Source organism: Trachypithecus francoisi, unplaced genomic scaffold (assembly GCF_009764315.1).
Source record: "Trachypithecus francoisi isolate TF-2019V2 unplaced genomic scaffold, Tfra_2.0 Lachesis_group16, whole genome shotgun sequence".
In the NCBI taxonomy this organism is placed as follows: Eukaryota; Metazoa; Chordata; class Mammalia; order Primates; family Cercopithecidae; genus Trachypithecus; species Trachypithecus francoisi.
In genome coordinates, this window is record NW_022681461.1 from 94,148,014 (window position 1) to 94,166,115 (window position 18,102).

The window sequence follows — 18,102 nt, forward strand, 5'->3', positions numbered from 1 at the left end:
CTCCAGTCTGGGTAACAGAGTAAGACTCTGTCTCAAAAAAAAAAAAAATTACAGTTAGATAGAAGGAACAAGATCTAGTGTTTAGTAGCACTATAGCTAACAATAATTTATTGTATATTTCAAAATAACTAGAAGAGTAGAATTGGGATGCTCCTAACACAAACAAATGATAAATATTTGAGGTGTTGGAATCCTAATATGCCAATGACCCTGATTTGATCATTACACATTGTATGCTTGTATCAAAATATCATGTGTACCCTATGAACATGTAAACTATTATGTATGCACAGTAAGAACTTAAAAATGAAAAAAAAAGATGTTTTTTAGTTTGTTTGTTTGAGACAGGGTCTCGCCCTGTCACCCAGGCTGGAGGGCAGTGGTACAATCTCGGATCACTGCAATCTCCACCTCCTGGGTTCAAGCAATTCTCATGCCTCAGCCTCCCAAGTAGCTGGGATGACAGGTGCCCACCACCACGCCTGGCTAATTTTTATATCTTTAGTAGAGATGGAGTTTCGCCATGTTGGCCAGGCTAATCTTGAACTTCTGACCTCAGGTGATCTACCTGCCTCAGCCTTCCAAAGTGCTAGGATTACAGGCATGAGCCACCACACCAGGCCAAAAATGAGAAGATAAATTAAAAATAGAATTACCATATGATCCTGCAATCACACTTCTGTGTATGTATCCACAGGAAATAAAATCAGTATGTCAAAGAAAAAATAATAAGTAAAAGCCATCATTTTCAATATGAGTGACTGATTTTATCGTATCCTAAAATATATTTTAATATTGTTATGTTTAGCTGGTTTATTTAAGATCTATAACTTAATTCTGGTCATCTGAAACACATGATCAAGGTAACATACACTCCCTGCAGAAAAAGTAGTCACGAGAAATTAAACTGTATTTTTAAAGCTGGGCTTAATACTTGAATACATCAAATGGGTGAGAATAACTACTCAGAAGAGAGAATTAACTGACCTGCTTGAGATGCTGGAGACCTTGCCCATTTCTTTATGCAGTTCAAATGAAACACATGGTAACAGCTTTGACAACTCCACACTGGAGCCGTGACGCGAACCAATTCACAGCACACCATGCACTCGTATTTTTCTGTAGTTAGTTGTTCAATCAGAGAACCTGTTTAAAAAACAAAGTAATAAAAAAGATACACTCAAACACAAAAAACTGTTTCTCACTTTAATCAACCAAGGATCATCAAGTCATTCAAGAGAAGAATCCAAACACAGAGATTTTAAGGGCTATCTGATTCTGGGTAAGGTGGCTGGCTATTCAGACTGAGGCCAATAAGGGGCAGGAACATGCTGAGGAAGAGGATTTAGGAAGGAGACACTCAGGTGGGGATTCCCGTAATTAAGGAAACATTCCCAGGAAAATAGCAGAGTAGCCAAACGACCCTTGTAACAAAGCCTGAGGATCCACTGGGCAATACAGAATCTTGCTTTGCATTTTCTATTTTCCAGGATCCTCTAAATCTATCAGATCCATGGATTTAGGTTAGGAAGGGGCACATGAAGCTGTAGTGTCAGCTATAAGAGGCCCAAGTCTGGGCAGGTTCCAACAACCCATGAGTGGTGAGATGGCTCTAGCAGTTGCCCTAAAAGTCTTTAGTCATTCCCTTAACAAAGATATTCTTGGTGCCTACCATAAGCCCCATGGTGGTGTTACAGTCCCTGGCTACAGGAGCTCCACATCCAATGACAGAGACCAGTGTGTAGTTATCAGCTTAATCCTCCCAGATTTATTCCTGAATACCTTCACCCACTTCCAGATTTTTTCCTCAAACACAATTGTAGCAAAGTCTTTCCAGATTTCAGTACAGCCAGATACTCTCGATACTCTCAAAACTGAGTGTGAGTGTGAGTAGATGCTTTTTTGAGTACATACTTTTAGCACTGCATTTATTTCACAATATTATTGTTATTTGCTTTCAGGTCCAAATAAGTTAAAAGAATAAAACTAAACGAAAATACAACATTCCAAGCACATTACATATTATTAGTTAGTCCTCTCAAATAGGCTGTAACAGGTTGGGCACAGTGGCTTACACCTGTAATTACAGCACTTTGGGAGGCCAAGGCGGGCAGATTATGAGGTCAGGAAATCAAGACCAACCTGGCCAACACAGTGAAATCCCATCTCTACTAAGAATACAAAAATTAGCTGGGCGTGGTGGCATGCGGCTGTAATCCCAGCTACTAAGGAGGCCGAGGCAGGAGAATCTCCTGAACCCGGGACACGGGGGTTGCGGTGAGACGAGATCGCGCCACTGCACTCCAGAGCTAGACTCCTTCTCAAAAAACAAAAAAAGGCTACAACATAGGTACAATTTTACAGATGAAGAAACTGGCTTCATGTAATTAGATCATTTATCCAAGGTCACAAAACTAGAAATTTAAAAGTCAAAATTCAAACTTGTCAAACTATCTGACTCAAAAGCACACATTGTAATATTCCATAATATTGGCTCTCCTAAGATTTACTTTCTGATTGTTCGCTTTGATGTCAAAAGAAAGAGAGAACACCCTGAAACTGAAAGCTCTGTGAGGAGGTAGAGTCTTGTCTACCTTGCTGAGTGTAGCATTTCCAGTGTCTGGCATATACTAGGTGCTCCATTAAATATTTCTTAAATTCATGGATAAAGGAATAAATGAGTGATATCTAGTCTGTTCCACAACCTCTTTCCGTGAAAGTTATAGGCGTCACCAAAGTTCAGGCTCGAGTGCAGTGGTATGATCGTGGCTCACTGCATCTTTAAACTCCCGGGCCCAAGCGATCCTCCCACCTCAACCTCCTGAGTAGCTGGGACCACAGGCATGTGCCACTATACCTGGCTGATTTTTTTTGTTAGTTTTTGTAGAGATAGGGTCTACCTCTGTTGCCCAGGATGGTCTTGGACTCCTGGGCTCAGGTGATCCTCTTGACTTGGTTTCCCAAAGTATTGCGATTACAGAAATTTAACCAAATTAAAAAAAAACTTCCCTGAACAAGAAGTAAATAAAACAAAAGCAAAAACATCTTTTCCAAAAGGGAAAGATGAAGAAACTGTCAGAGGTGGTAGGAGACTAAGAAGACATGACTAAATGCAACGTGGTATCCTAGACTGGGTCCTGAAACAGAAAAAGGACATTCGCAGAAAAACTGGTAAAAACTGAATAACATCTGTAGTTTCGTTAATACGATTATACCAATGCTAATTTCTTAGTTTTAACAAAGGTACTCTGGTTATGTAAGATGTTAACATTAGAGGAAGTTGGGTGAAAGATATATGGGAATTTTTTGAATCATCTTTGCAACTTTTCTATAAATCGAAATTATTCCAAACTAAAACATTTTACAAACAAACACCTTTTTCTCTGCCAGGCTTTTGACACTTCGGTGAACGCCAATTCTATTCTTCTAAGTTGCTCAAGCATAAAATCTTCCTTCCAAATACATCCAAAATTTATCCAATTGTTACCTTTTCCACCACTATTACTCCAGTCTAAGTCTCCATCATCTCCTACCTGAACAACTGCAATAGCCTCCTAACTTGTCCTGTTGCCTTCTTAGAGCCTGTTCTCCACACAGCAGCCTAATAATCTTTTTTTTTTTTTTTTTTTTTTTTTTGAGACAGGGTCTCATTCTGTCAGCCAAGCTGGAGTGCAGTGGCATGATCACTACTTACTGCAGCCTTGTCCCACTGGGCTCAAGTGATCCTCCTACTTCAGCCTCCTGAGTAGCTGGGACTACAGGCATGTGCTGCCATGTCCAGCTAATTTTTATTTTTTTGCCTTTTGCAGAGATGGGGTCTCATTAAGTTGCCCAGGCGGGTCTTAAACTCCTGGGCTTAAGCAATCCTTCTGTTTTGGCCTTCCAAAGTGCTGGGATTATAGGTGTGGGCCACCACGTCCGGCCCCCGATTATTTCAGAATGTAAGATCATGCCATCCCTCTTCCCAGGACCTTCTAGCAGCCTCTCATCTTATTCAGAACCAAATTTAAGGGCCTCACATGATCCAGCCCTTGCTATTTCTCTGACCACCTTTCCTGCCCCCATCTTCATTGCCTATAATACCCCTCCCCACATTTAAATTTGCTCCTCCCTCTGCCTAGAATGCTCTTCTCAAGCCAGCCACAAGGTGCATTTTTGTACTTCATTCTTGTCTCTGTTCAAATGTCTCCTTACCAAAGACGTCAACCTATCTAAAACAGCACTCTTGTCACTCTGTCCTCTTAACCTTCTTAATATTTCTTTTTAGTCCTTATCACCACCTGACATATTAAATATCTAAGTGCTTTCTGCCTGTCTTCCCTACCAGAATGTAAATTCCACCAGTAGTCCCTGTACCTAGAACAGTGCTTAGCATGTAGTATTTATGCAATAAATATGAATGAAGTGTTCTCAAAAATGATATGAATAATGTGAGAATGTTAAGGCCCCAAGAGATTTATTAAGCAGAATTCTAAGATGGTCTTCCAGATTCCCACCTCCCTGGTATGTATACCCTATATAATCTCCTCCCCTTGAGTATGGGTGGGCCTGACTTAATCAGGTAAGCCCTTCTAAAAGAGGTGAAAAATTAAACAGAAGTCAGAGAGATCTGAAGTGGCAGCAGTTGCTTTCCTGCAGGCCTCAAAGAAGCAAACTATCATGCTGTGTACAGAGCCATGTGGCAGGGAAACGCAGGTGGCCTCTAGGAGCTGAGAGACACTTCTGGCCAACAGCCAGCAAGAAAACAGGAACCTCAGTCCTAACACATGTAAGGAACTGAATCCTACCAACAACCAGTGATAGAAAGATCTCAGATGAGATCACATCCCTAGCCAAATTTGGAGACATTGAGCAGAGAACCCAGCTAACCTGGACCCATTCATCTGACCCACAGAAACAGTGGCATAATAAATGTGTGTTATCATAAGCCACTACATTGTGATAATTCACTATAAAGCAAGAGGTAATTATTAACCAGCCTTAAGGATTCAATAACGTCTCTGGTATAACATTGCTTTGCTTCACATATACATTGAGGTTCCAAGAACAACCCTGATGAACAAGCAACTAGAACGATTGGCTGGTGTAAAAACAGGCCCTGGGTAGATGGTGGCTTCAAGAGTTGGGCTGTGTCTCACATTAAACTGGAGAGGGGTTAAGATAGTGAAGGTCCATGAGGAAGAGCTAGCAGAATAAAATTATTTAGCTTGATGAAATATACACTTAGAGCGAAATGATAGATGTCTTCGAATACTGCATAAAGCTGATTTGCAATAAGGAGGAGGGGAGCTGTGAGAAGAAAGACTAGTTGCTATGCTGCTCCAGAGGATAAAACTTGAACCAAAGGATAGGAAGGAAAGGAAAGAAGCTTTTAGTTCAATATAAGGATGAACTTTTAAACGGTCAGAACTGAGTACCTACTATGTTTCAAGAGCTGTGTGGGGCAGCAGGGTCACAAAAAAAGAAAAGAAATACACAGTGTCTGTTTTTAAGGAGCTTACAGACTACTGGAGGACAATGAAGCATAAATAAACTATGGTTTCCGGTACTAAGTTCTGTAATAGAAGCATGCAAATATAAGAGAAAGACGTAAGTGTAAGGGCTGTAAGAGATTAATGCTATCTATAGAGGTGAAAAAAGTTTCCCTGGACATGTGACTAAAGTAAATATTTCCCCCCCAAGACAGGGTCTTGCTCTGTCATCCAGGCTGGAGTACGATAGCTCACTGCAGCCTTGATCTCTTGGGCTCAAGTGATCCTCTCACCTCAGCTTCCTGAGTGTCTGGGACTACAGGCATGCGCTAACATGCCTGGCTAATTCTTTTATTTTAATTTTTTTGTAGTGACAGGGTCTCCCGATGTTGCCAAGGCTGGTCTTGAACACAGGTGTTTCTCTCACTTCAGCCTCCCCAAGTGCAGGAATTACAGACGTGAGCCACCATGCCTGGCCTAAAGTAGCTTTTGAAAAATGAATAAGACTTTGCCATCGAACTGAGTGACAAATTCTAGAAAGAGGGAGCCACATGCAACAGCATGCAAAGACAAAAAAGTGTAGAATCCAGGGAATAAAATGTGGTAGATACTGAGGCAGCAGAAGATGTGCCTGTTGAGTAAGGCAGAAGCAGTAAATGGAATTAAGCGGGGGAGTGACACAGTTTAATGTGTGTTTTAGGCCAGGCGCAGTGGCTCACACCTGTAATCCCAACACACGCCTGTAATCCCAACGCTTTGGGAAGCTGAGGCGGGCGGATCATCTGAGGTCAGGAGTTTGAGACCAGCCTGGCCAACATGGTGAAACCCCATTTCTACTAAAAATACAAAAATCAGCTGAGAATGGTGGCACATGGCTGTAATCCCAGCTACTTGGGAGGCTGAGGCAGGAGAATCATCTGAACCCAGGAGGGGTTGTGGTGAGCCAGGGTCGGTACCACTGCACTCGAGCCTAAGCAACAGAGTGAGACTCCTCTCAAAAAAATAAATAAATAAAATATGTGTTTTATAAAGATTGCTCTCTGATGTTGGTTTAAGAGGTGAACTGAAAGAGAAATTAAGAGATGACAAGATCAGTTAGGAACTGCTGCAACTAAGCAGACCAGATGAGGCAGATGACATGATGCAGGATGAAACCAACAGAGGCAGCAGAGGTGTCATGACCCACCACTTGTGCTTTCACAACTCAAATACAATCTTGTAACCAGACATCTACACCACCCGTATATGCATTTTTGAAAACCCTTACAAAATTCCTCATTTGGAAAAGAAAAAGAATTATTATTTGTATTTGCTTGTGATATGCATAAAACTAAGTGGTTACCTACTGGGGAGGGGAGCAGCGAGTGGTGGTAGAACTCAGGCAGACAGTGAATAAAGATTGAAACTTTTCACCGTGTAACTTTTCATACCTTCTGCTTTCTAAATTATGTGAATATATGACTTATTTAAAAATTTAAATTAAAAAAAACAACAAAATACTTCCACCAATCTAGGTAGGTTTACCTGTGTGCGTTTCCACATTCTTTAGCACATGGTTCTGTTTGCCTCTGGGGAAAGGAGATATTACTTGAGTATCCTGCCTCCGTACAGTGCATTTCTCTTGGTCAACCCTCCTGGAAGACTTGTTGATGACTGCCAAGTTCTCACTGTCACAGGTAGATTTTGCTGGTCTTTCACTGACGTTATCCTTTGGAATGGGGACCATGTTGTTTCTGTGTCCTGTATTTGCATGTCGGTGGCCCTCCTGTTTGGGTGGATTTCTGCCTGGTCGTGGCCTGGCCCCCTCCACTTCCCAGGGAGGCCTTTTCTGTGGGTATCTTCTCTGCTCATTTCGTCTGGCTCCATACCCATCCAATACTCCTTTTCTAGAGGATGCATCTGAAGAGTCAGGGTGGAAAACCCCCACAGGTTTGGTATTTTCGGGTCCAGTATCCTCGGGTTTTGGAGTTGCTCGGTTACTCCATTCACATTTGAGTTTCCCCTTGACTTTTGGTCCTCTACCATAGCTGTATACAAATTGTGTTGCTTTTTTGGGTTTTGCTCCCCTGGGATCTGCACCCACAACTTCCTTCTCACTCTCAGAAGGGCTATGCTCTCTGAGGTCTGTCCCACTCTCTGATCTGGCAGAGCTCTCTAAGCCAGCTGTATCTGAGGTCTGCTCAGCAAGACTCTGTGCTTTTTTGACTCTGATATGGTGCTTCTCATTCCTCAATTTCTGCCAAGGTTGACTCTGAAGGCCATGGCTCTTGGGTGATTTATTATAAGGAGAGGACTGGAAAGACATCAGTTGACTCTTAGGTTTGCTTCCTGAAGGATGATAACTATGCTGATGAACAGCAGAGATTTCATCATAAGGGACCTGCCTGGAAAGGTGACAGGGAGGTGGTGAACTGTAATTTCTTCTACCAATCCTATTAGAGTCTAATCTCCTTTGAGTCCCACAATTTAGACCAGAATTTTTTTTCTCCTGAGGAATGAATTCAGCAGCATCTGTATTGAATTGAAAAGTACCTAGAACATAAAAAATAGACATGCCAGTAAAGAAATTAAGCTTCATCCATGAAACTCATAGACTCTAAGCCAAATCTAAAAATCATTTTCCTTAGGACTTTGTATAAACATGCTGTTAAGTAAGACCTATGTTTCCAGTGAAGGTGGTGGGTTCAAGGTGTTTGTGGAGGACTAATCAATCATTATTCCATGTCCAAAAACCAAACACCAGTAGCCAATGACAACTAAGTGCTATTGAGTAAAAATGCTCACCTGGGCCATAAAGTGCTATGTATACACGTATTTCTTTTATTACAAAAATTTAAGGCCAGCTAATAGTTCAGGGATATCAATCATCAGGTTCTATGTGGTCTTCTTTCAAAACACTAAAGCAGCATTGTGTAATATCAGGTAAACAGGCTTTGGACTAAGCCAAAATGGGTTAAAGTCCGCCTGTCTAACTTACGGTATGAACTTAGGGATATCACGTGCCTGCTTTTAGCCTTAGTTTCCTTGTCTATGGTAAAGGATGACAATACTTATTTCAGTGGTTACTGAGAAATTTAAATATTATTTCATAAATAGTACTTAAGAAGTGTATTCGTTTTTCATCTCTTTCCCCTAGGAATATATTTTGGGTTTTCCAAACACAGTCTCTATGATATGGTCTACAATCCCAAAGTGGAAAAAATTAAGCATACTCCCCTTCAACCCACTCATGTTCCCCCAGAAGATGCTTCTTGGTACAGTCAATTCAGTCCCTGAAGTGCAAAGACAAAATGGTTTGCCTAAGGACATAAAATTAGTAGCAAAGTCAGAACTATGTGTAGCATACAGAATATACTATAAATTGATAAGACCTGGAAGACATGGGTTTAAGTCACTTACCACTTATTGTGACTTTATGAAAGTTACTTAGTCCCAGTTTCCTTACATGTAATGATGACAGTAACAATCTCTACATCAAAGAGTTGCAATGAAGAGTAAAGCAAGTTAATAACACACATAAAATGGTTAAAATGGTACTCTATCATTGCTGTTAGGACTACAGAGTATCTGAAACACACAGGTTTGAGCATAGGTGGGTGCAGTATAGTGGCTGAGGGTTTCAGGTTTAATAATAAGGCCTAACATTTATTAGGTATTATGTGCCAGGCACTATCTTAAGCACTTTAGATGTATTAACTCATTTAATTCCTACATTCCTGATGAGAAAACTGAAGCACAGAGAGTAAGTAACTTGCCCAAGGCCACAGAAGTATTCCAAGGAAGACTTGGGGTTGCAACTCAGGATGTGTATTAGAGACCATGCTCTTACACTAACAGAGTTTGGACAGTGGGTACCACAGACACATACAGTGAAGAATGGAATGATCATAAAGGTCATAGAGTAACCTCTCATCCAATTCAGGGTTTGTCCTGAAAGCTTTCACATAGGCAGAATTCTAAGGGGTAGGATGGGCGGCCTCACAAAGTGACAAGGGGATTAGACAAATGCAGAAGGTGGCAGAGGTATCCTGGAAACATAAGACAATTTAAAGATTGAAATGGTTAAACTGGACCAGTGGGTATTGTGTAGTTCTCTCTTGCTTGAAAAAGCAAGACTGGAAACAAGGGCAGAAATAAGATCAGTAAAGATGTCTAGAGAAGCCTAGTAAAGGATGGGAAAAGAGTGCTTCATGTTAAGCAGTAATGAGTTGATGTAACTAGAGAATCCTGAGAAGGTTGCATGTATTCATATACAGGATATGTTCAACTAGACATGAGGCAGGAGGCAAAACCCTCAGGAAAAAAATCCATAAGAGACATGAGGAAGGGAAACAGGACACATTGATAAGGAATCTGGCCATGGCAAAAATCAGAGACACCATTTTTTTTTTCACTATTTCAAGCAGCTGGAAGTTAGTAAATAGGATATCCAGTCACCATGGCTACAACACAACTAAGTGGTACCCTGAATCCAAGATAACACAACGGCACAGTAGGTGTCCAACAGGTGGGTAGGGCAGAATAAAGAGAAATCCAACTGGCAGATTAGAAAGTCCAGAGACAAGGCTGGTATTGCAGAGTCTGCTCATGGACAGAAAGGTATCCTCTGCACTGGGCTTCTGTTTAAAGACTCTGATGATGAGGGTGTGGGCTAAAGATGATGCTAAAATAATAACTTGGAACGGGAACTAAAGCAAAATCAAACTAAAGCACACGAAAAGGAGTAAGGAGGTCTTTGGACTAGAAGATTTTGCCTCATTAGATACTTTGCGGGTTGGAGGTAATAACGTGGGCACAACACCAAAGTTCAACACGATGACTCACAACTAGGCCCCACCCAATTCTTCTTCAAACACTGAAGGGTACAGAAATGAGTCAGAAATGAGCCTGTGGATGAGACGATCGATGGATCCAGTTTAGAGAATCTGGTGAAGGATTAGGTAAGGAGAATAACAAAATACCCAGCCCAAAAAGTTTTCCAACCCCAAGGAAGACTTAATATCCACAACAAGACTAAGGTATACCAATGCAGTGTGTTTTCCAACTTTTTTTTTTTTTTTTTTGAGACGGAGTCACGCTGTCGCCCAGGCTGGAGTGCAGTGGCGTGATCTCGGCTCACTGCAACCTCCACCTCCAGGGTTCAAGCGATTCGCCTGCCTCAGCCTCCCGAGTAGCTGGGACTACAGGCGCGTGCCACCACGCCCGGCTAATTTTTTGTATTTTTAGCAGAGACGGGGTTTCACCGTGTTACCCAGAATGGTCTCCATCTCCTGAGTTCGTGATCTGTCCACCTCACCCTCCCAAAGTGCTGAGATTACAGGCGTGAGCCACTGCACCCAGCCCCAACTTTTTAAACTAAGAACCATAGTAATAAATACATTTTATCTGCCACCCAGTATACAAATACACACATGGTCTTCTTGGTGCCCCAAGAGCTGGTCGGGGACAGAGCTAAGATTCAAACCAATGGTTTCCAAACTCCATTCTGCAAACTGCTGCCCTGTTTCCCAGAGTGGGCCATAAAATCAAATGAATGCAGTGGGCTGTGACATATTTTTAAACGAAATAGAAAACAGAATATATTGCTGATTGTAAAACAAATAAACCAACCCCAATGCTTCCAGAAACTTCTGATTCGCTTTTATATTTATGTAAGTGTTCAATATTTAAGGTCGTGATGCAAAATGTTTCTTTTGGTTGCTGTCCAACAAATTTGGAAAACACTGATCTATGGAACACCCTGAGGAAATGGATGTTATATTAACGAACAAATGAGGCTGTCACTACACACTGAGGCAACTCCAGGAGGGGGAGTGAGTGAACAATTATAGAATAGGTACAGTACAGGGCGGGAGCCATCACAGGAATTAACTTATCTACTCCCACCTGACAGATGAGGAGACTGAGACTGAGTCACACTAGGTTCGTAGCAGGCTGAGACTCTAAACTACTGGAGTTCGGCTCGCGCCCACGCCACCACTCCAGGCAGTATGAGCACACCACACCCTACACGTCAAGAGCCCGCCACCGTCACGGGCTGTGACCTGGCCGACGCCCGCCTGTCGAAGGTCAGTGCGCCGCTGCCCCAGAAAGAGCCTGTGGGAGGGCAGTACACCCACACCGACTTGCAGCGCCGGGACAAGTCCTCTCTCCTCCTAAACCCAGTTACTGGGCTTCACCACCTAGTCCAAGAGAAGAGAGATCTCTGAACGCACGATGAGCGGGGCTTGGCCCTTCCGAGCCACTATCCCCAGCCCTAGCATGCGCTACTCTCGCGATATGAGTAGCTGGGGCCCTAGAACTTCGTCACTGACCCAATTTCCGTTCCCTGAAAGGGGCCCAGTCCCGCTCGGGCCGGGATAATACCTGAGACAGGAGGCGCCTCCGCCATCCCGTGCCGCAAAACCTAGATCGAGTCGTACAGCCAAGCGAGCACTGTCGCCAGATCACGTGCTCCGGACTTCCGGCGCCGCGAGAATATTCGCATCTGCGCGTCGTGTAGATGGCCACAGAGGTTGCGCAGCCCGAATCTGTGTGGCGCGTTCGTGACGTCAGATAGACGCACCAGGTGTCGGGCGGGAGGAGGAGACTAGTAGCTGGATGGAAATAGCAACAATCGCGGGAGGGAGAGGTTGGCGACTTGCGTAATCATCGTGGTTTTCTTTCTTTTTTGATAGAGGGTCTTGCTGCCTTACCCAGGCTTGAGTGCAGTGGTCCGATCATGGCTCACTGTAGCTTCAGTCTGTAATCCTCCCGCCTCAGCCCCCGGGGTAGCTAGAACTACAGGCCGAGCCACCATGCGCAGCTATTTTTAGGAGAGACGGGTTTCGCCATGTTGCCTAGGCTGGTCTACAACTCCTGGCCTCGAGCGATCCTTCCGCTTTGGCCTCACAAAGTGCTGGGCTTACAGGCCTGAGCCACCACTCCTGGCTCCAAACTTTTTTTTTTTTTTTTTTTGAGACTGAGTCTCGCTCTGTCGCCCAGGCTGGAGTGAAGTGGCGCGATCTCTCCTCACTGCAAACTACGCCTCCCGGGTTCAAGCGATTCTTATGCTTCAGCCTCCCGAATAGCTGGGATTACAGGCACCCACCACCACCCCCGACTAATTTTTGTATTTTTAGTAGAGATGGGGGTTTCATTCTATTGGCCAGGCTGGTCTTGAACTCCCGACCTCAGGTGATCCGCCCGCCTAGGCCTCTGAAAGTGCTGGGATTACAGGCGTGAGCCACCGCGCCGCCCCAAACATTTCCTGATCTTTTTAAAACTGCTTCTCCATATCCACTGCCTTTTTTTTTTTTCTGATGGTCTCTTGTATATTGCTGGTATCAATGGTCAGTTTTAGACATTTAAATTGTCTTCTATTCCATTAAGTTTATTAATTTTGTCCTTTGTTGAACATCCTTAATTTTGACAGGTTAGCTCATCAAACCTTGTAGTCACCTTTAGAAATTACCAGGTGTATCAGGCTGGGTCCAATCAGGAGAGAGGAACCCTACTTTTTGAACAGGAATTACATTTTTAAAAAAATAAGTTTTATTTAAAGGTTTATTAAGTATATTAGGGGGTTGGAATAATAATAGATTGACTAGTAAACAAGCAAGATAATTCCAAAACAGGATTAGCATATATAAGGAGCAGCTAGGGCTGAGATAAGAGTGTCAAAGGAAGAGCTGAGACCAGAGCTGGCATGCAGACCTTGTTAAGAGAAAAGGTCTGTGGCTCACTGGATGGCATGGAAGTTGCCAGACATTTTTCTTCTGGAGTGCTGGTTGACGCCATCCTTGGGGAGGTGTCTCACCAGAGATACTCTACTACAAACCATCTGCGGGGAGTGCTAGGAGAAGTTACTGACAACTGGTCACTATGTAGTGCCATAGCCAGGCACTGAAGAAGCCAGTGCATTGCAGAAGCCACTGAAGAAGTCCAGACCACAGAAGCCTGCCACACTGAAACCAGAAACAGGAGCCAAAACCCTTTCCTCCTGCAGTATCTCTCCAGTGCCCTCTGCTGACAAGGTTTAATATCTGCCAGCTGGCAAAGAATAAATAACTTAAAAGACCCAAGTCAATTTCACAGAGCAAACAAAAAGGATAAATGTAGAACTGAAAGCAAATTCATAATTGGCACACTACAGAACCTACTCATTATTTTCAAAACTTGTGAATAAGTGAAAGTAAGCAAGGGTTTATCTTGCCTTTCCTATACAAACTACTTCAACATACTAAAGCTTGTGGCAGGTGGTGAAAGCTGTACTCAGATGGAAATGTATACCTGTAAACACTTATATTTGAAAAAGAACTCCAGATAATGGAGTATTATTCAGTGCCCAAAACAAATGAAGCCAGCATGGTGGTGTTTACCTGTAGTCTCAGATACCTGGGAGGCCAAGGCAGGAGGATTGTCTGAGTCCAGGTGAGTTCAAGCCCAACCTGGGCAACATAGCGAGATACTATCTCTTAAAAAAAAAACAAAACAGAAAATCAAAGACCAGGCATGGTGCCTCATGCCTGTAATGTCAGCACTTTGGGAGGCCAAAGCAGGTGGGTTGCTTGAGTCTAGGAGTTCAAGACCAGCCTGGGCAACACGGCGAAATCCAGTCTTTACCAAAAATACAAAAATTAGTCAAGCTTGGTGGTGTGTGCCTGTAGTCCCAGTTACACAGGAGGCTGAAGTGGGAGGATCACTTGAGCTCAGGAGGTGGAGGCTGCAGTGAGCCAAGACTGCACCACAGCACTCCAGCCTGGGTGACAGAGTGAGACCCTGTCTCAAAAACACAAGACAACAACCAAAAAAACCCAAATCCATATGAGCTATCAAGCCATGAAAAGACATGGAGAAAAATGCATATTGCTAAGTGAAAGAAGGCAATCTGAAAAGACTATTTAGTGTTTGATTCTAACTATGTAACAGTCTGGAAAAGGCAAAATTAGAGACAGTAAAAAGATCAGTGGTTGACAGAAGTTAAAGGGGAGAGAAGGATGAATAGGCAGAGCACAGAGGACTGCTAGGGCAGTGAACTATTCTGCATGATACTACAATGGGGGATACATGTCATTACATTTGTTAAAACCCATAGAATCACTAGCATGGTGGCTCATGCCTGGAATCCCAGCACTTTGGGAGGCCAAGGTGGGTGGATCGCTTGAGCCCAGGAGTTCAAGACCAGCCTGGGTAACGTGGTGAAAACCCATCTCTACTAAAAATACAAAAATTAGTTGGGCATGATAGCATGCGCCTGAGGTCCTAGCTACTCAGGAAGCTGAAGTGGGATCACTTGAGCCCGGGAGGTGGAGCTTGTGGTGAGCTGAGATCCTGCCACTGCACTCCAGCCTGGGTAACACAGTGAGACCCCATCTCAAGCAAAAAACAACAAAAAACCCCATAGAATGTACATCAAGTGTGAACCCTAATGTAAACTACAGACTTCATGTGATAATAATGTGTTAATGTAGATTCACTGCAACGTACCACTGTGGTGAGGGAAGCTGATAGTGGGAAGGTTGTGTGTTATATGGGAGCTCTCTGTGTTTTCCACTCAATTTGCTGTGAACCCAAAACTCTAAAAAAAAGTTTATTAATAAAAAAGAAGAAAAATCACAAATCAATAGCCTAACCTTCCACCTTAAGAAATTGGAAAAAGAATAACAGGGCTGGCGTGGGGGTGGTTCATACCTGTAATCCCAGCACTTTGAGAGGCCAAAGCGAGAGGATCGCTTGAGGCCAGGACTTTCAGACTAGCCTGGGCAACATAGGGATACCGCATCCCTACTAAAAATTAAAAAAATAAATTAACTGGGCATGATAGCACATGCCTGTAGTTCCAGCTACTAGGGAGGCTGAGTGGGGAGGACTGCTTGGAGGTTGAGACTGCAGTGAGCCGTGACTGTACAACCACACTTCAGCCTGGGCAATAGAGTGAGACCCTGTCTCCACAAAAAAGAAAAAAGAAAAAGAAAAAGAAGCAAACTAAACCAAAGCATGTATAAGAAAAGAAATAATAAAAGACCAGAAATTATTGAAATAGAAAAAGAACAGAAAAAAATAAACAGAGTTCATTGAACAAAAGTGAGAAAGTGATAAAACTGACAAATGTTTAGGGAGAATAATCAAGAAAAAAGGAGAAAAACTGAAATTACTAAATTTATGGATGAAAATGTAGGCATTACTACCCACGTTTACAGAAATAAAAAGGATCAAAAGGGAATACTATAAACTGTATGCCAACAAATTAGATTACTTAAGATGAAGTGGAAAAATTCCTAGGAAGACACAGACTACTCAAGAATAAATAGAACATCTGAATACACCTATAATAAGTAGACTGAATCAGTAATTTTAAAAACTTCCCATAAGGAAAAGCCTAAGCCCAAATGATTCTACCAAATCAAGGAAGAATGAACAGTAATCCTTCACAAACTCTTCCAAAAAATACAGGAGGAGGGAATACTGAATACTTCCCAATTCATTCCATGGACGAAAAACTTTACCTTAGGGCAGTCATTGCCTACTCCTTCAGTGCAGAAATTGATGTTAACAGTCCAGAATGCTTAACCATGAAAATAGGTTCAGACTGATCAGGCACCACAGAGCAGTGGTTAACTTTGGATACAGTTAAGTACCTGGGGAGCTTTTAAAAATCCAAATGCCCACACTGTATCCAGATCTATTATATCAGAATCTATAGGGGTAGGACCCAGGCATCAGTATTTCTAATAACTCTCTTGGTGACATAACTATAAGAAAACACAAAAGGAAAGCTAAGGGATATGGATGATAGAAATGCCAAACTTTTACTATACGGAATCATTCCAATCTCCTTCCCCATTCCTGCTAAACTCTCAGAACTGACAGATTAAAACCTAGGACCCCCTGCACTCAATTCTGCTCTTTCCTAATAGTTAACAGGTGAAATATTGACCAGCGAGGTTGTCTGGTGGTAGTATAGGAGTGATGATCACAGGCTTTATAGTGCCTAGGGCTTTCCAATACAGGACTCACTCTTTCCACTTTCCTTTAATTCACTGGTATTGACGCAGACCAGGGCATGCTCTTTGGCCTTTCCCCAATACAGGAAGAATTAGCAGAATGACAAAGACATAAGGAAGCTTCAGGTAGGAGAAACCATGAAGAGGCAAGGAATCATGGCTGTATGGTGGATGTGGGGGGACTAGATGCAGAACACTTACTAGATCACAAAATTGAAAAGTGTGACATGACACAAGCTGCAAAGCAATTATTCTGTCTCTTACCGGCAAGTGACAGGAACCCATTGCCAACTAGTTTAAGCAGAAAAGGGGGTAAAGTTTATTTGCAGAATCCTCAAATACCTCACAGAACAGAGTTGTAGAGACTTGGAATGTCAAGGATCACAATTCAGAGCTAAGTGCCATGGACAATCTTTCTTTTCTTTTTTTTTTTTTTTTTTTTTTTTTTGAGACGGAGTCTTGCTCTTTCCGCCCGGGCTGGAGTACAGTGGCGCTACCTCGGCTCACTGCAAGCTCCGCCCCCCGGGTTTACACCATTCTCCTGCCTCAGCCTCCGGAGTAGCTGGGACTACAGGCACCACCACCTCGCCCGGCTAGTTTTTTGTGTTTTTAGTAGAGACGGGGTTTCACCGTGTTAGCCAGGATGGTCTCGATCTCCTGACCTCGTGATCCGCCCGTCTCGGCCTCCCAAAGTGCTGGGATTACAGGCTTGAGCCACCACGCCCGGCCGCCATGGACAATCTTTCATTCTGTCTCTCATCTTGGCTCCTCTCTGGCTTCAATCTCTCATACTGACAAACAGTAAAAGAATTAAAAAAAAAAAAAAGGAAAAAAGCAATTTCCCTACTTTCTATTTAGAAAATCTGAGGTATGGCCGGGCGCGTGGCTCAAGCCTGTATCCTAGCACTTTGGGAGGCCGAGACGGGCGGATCACGAGGTCAGGAGATCGAGACCATCCTGGCTAACACGGTGAAACCCCGTCTCTACTAAAAAATACAAAAAACTAGCCGGGCGAGGTGGCGGGCGCCTGTAGTCCAGCTACTCGGGAGGCTGAGGCAGAATGGCAGGAACCCGGAGGCGAGCTTGCAGTGAGCTGAGATCCGGCCACTGCACTCCAGTCCGGGCGACAGAGCGAGACTCCGTCTCAAAAAAAAAAAAAAAAACAAAAAACAAAAAAAAAAAAAAAAAAAAAAAAAAAAGAAATCTGAGGTATGGACTCTGATAGACACAGTATGATCACATACACACTTCCATAGCTTGGAAGGATAAGAACAGTACTACTCTAAAATTGGCATGTTCCCAATAATGACATAGTTGAAATGGGGGAGCAGTTCCCTTAAAAGAAAGGAAATGCTGTTCTGAAAAGACTAGGCAATAAACCATTACAGATAGGCAGAGGCCAGGTCATTGGCAGCTTTTTATGCCCTGGTGGAATTATTAGAGAACCATCAAAGAATTTAAGTCAGATTTGTATTTTAGAAAGGTAAGAGTAGCTATATGTGATCAGTGTAGTCAAGGAAGTGAAACTATGCAAGAAGAGAAGACATTCCAAAAGACCAGGTGAGAGACATCTAGGCCAGGGAGAGTTGAGAGGAGAGGAGGAGTTGGATTTGAGAAACAGGGATTAAAAGCAGGGTTTAAGGATA

At 43.0% G+C, this 18,102-nt stretch overlaps 1 protein-coding gene across 7 annotated transcripts in view; it reads right to left on the reverse strand.

The window, feature by feature from the left end:
• The window catches only part of NFX1 (nuclear transcription factor, X-box binding 1), an 87,182-nt gene extending 75,169 nt beyond the window's left edge, over positions 1-12,013 (reverse strand). For 6 of the 7 annotated variants that reach the window (XM_033238314.1, XM_033238313.1, XM_033238312.1 and 3 more), the window contains exons 1-3: positions 11,838-12,013; positions 6,996-8,003; positions 988-1,146 (exon numbers count right to left, since the gene is read on the reverse strand). In XM_033238314.1, the coding sequence (XP_033094205.1) occupies positions 988-1,146; positions 6,996-8,003; positions 11,838-11,862 (1,192 nt within the window). In that variant the 5' untranslated portion in view covers positions 11,863-12,013. Of the gene's footprint in view, positions 1-987; positions 1,147-6,995; positions 8,004-11,357; positions 11,654-11,837 lie in introns of all 7 variants that reach the window. The other variant, XM_033238316.1, reaches the window with a different exon arrangement.
• Positions 12,014-18,102: the final 6,089 nt, after the last annotated feature.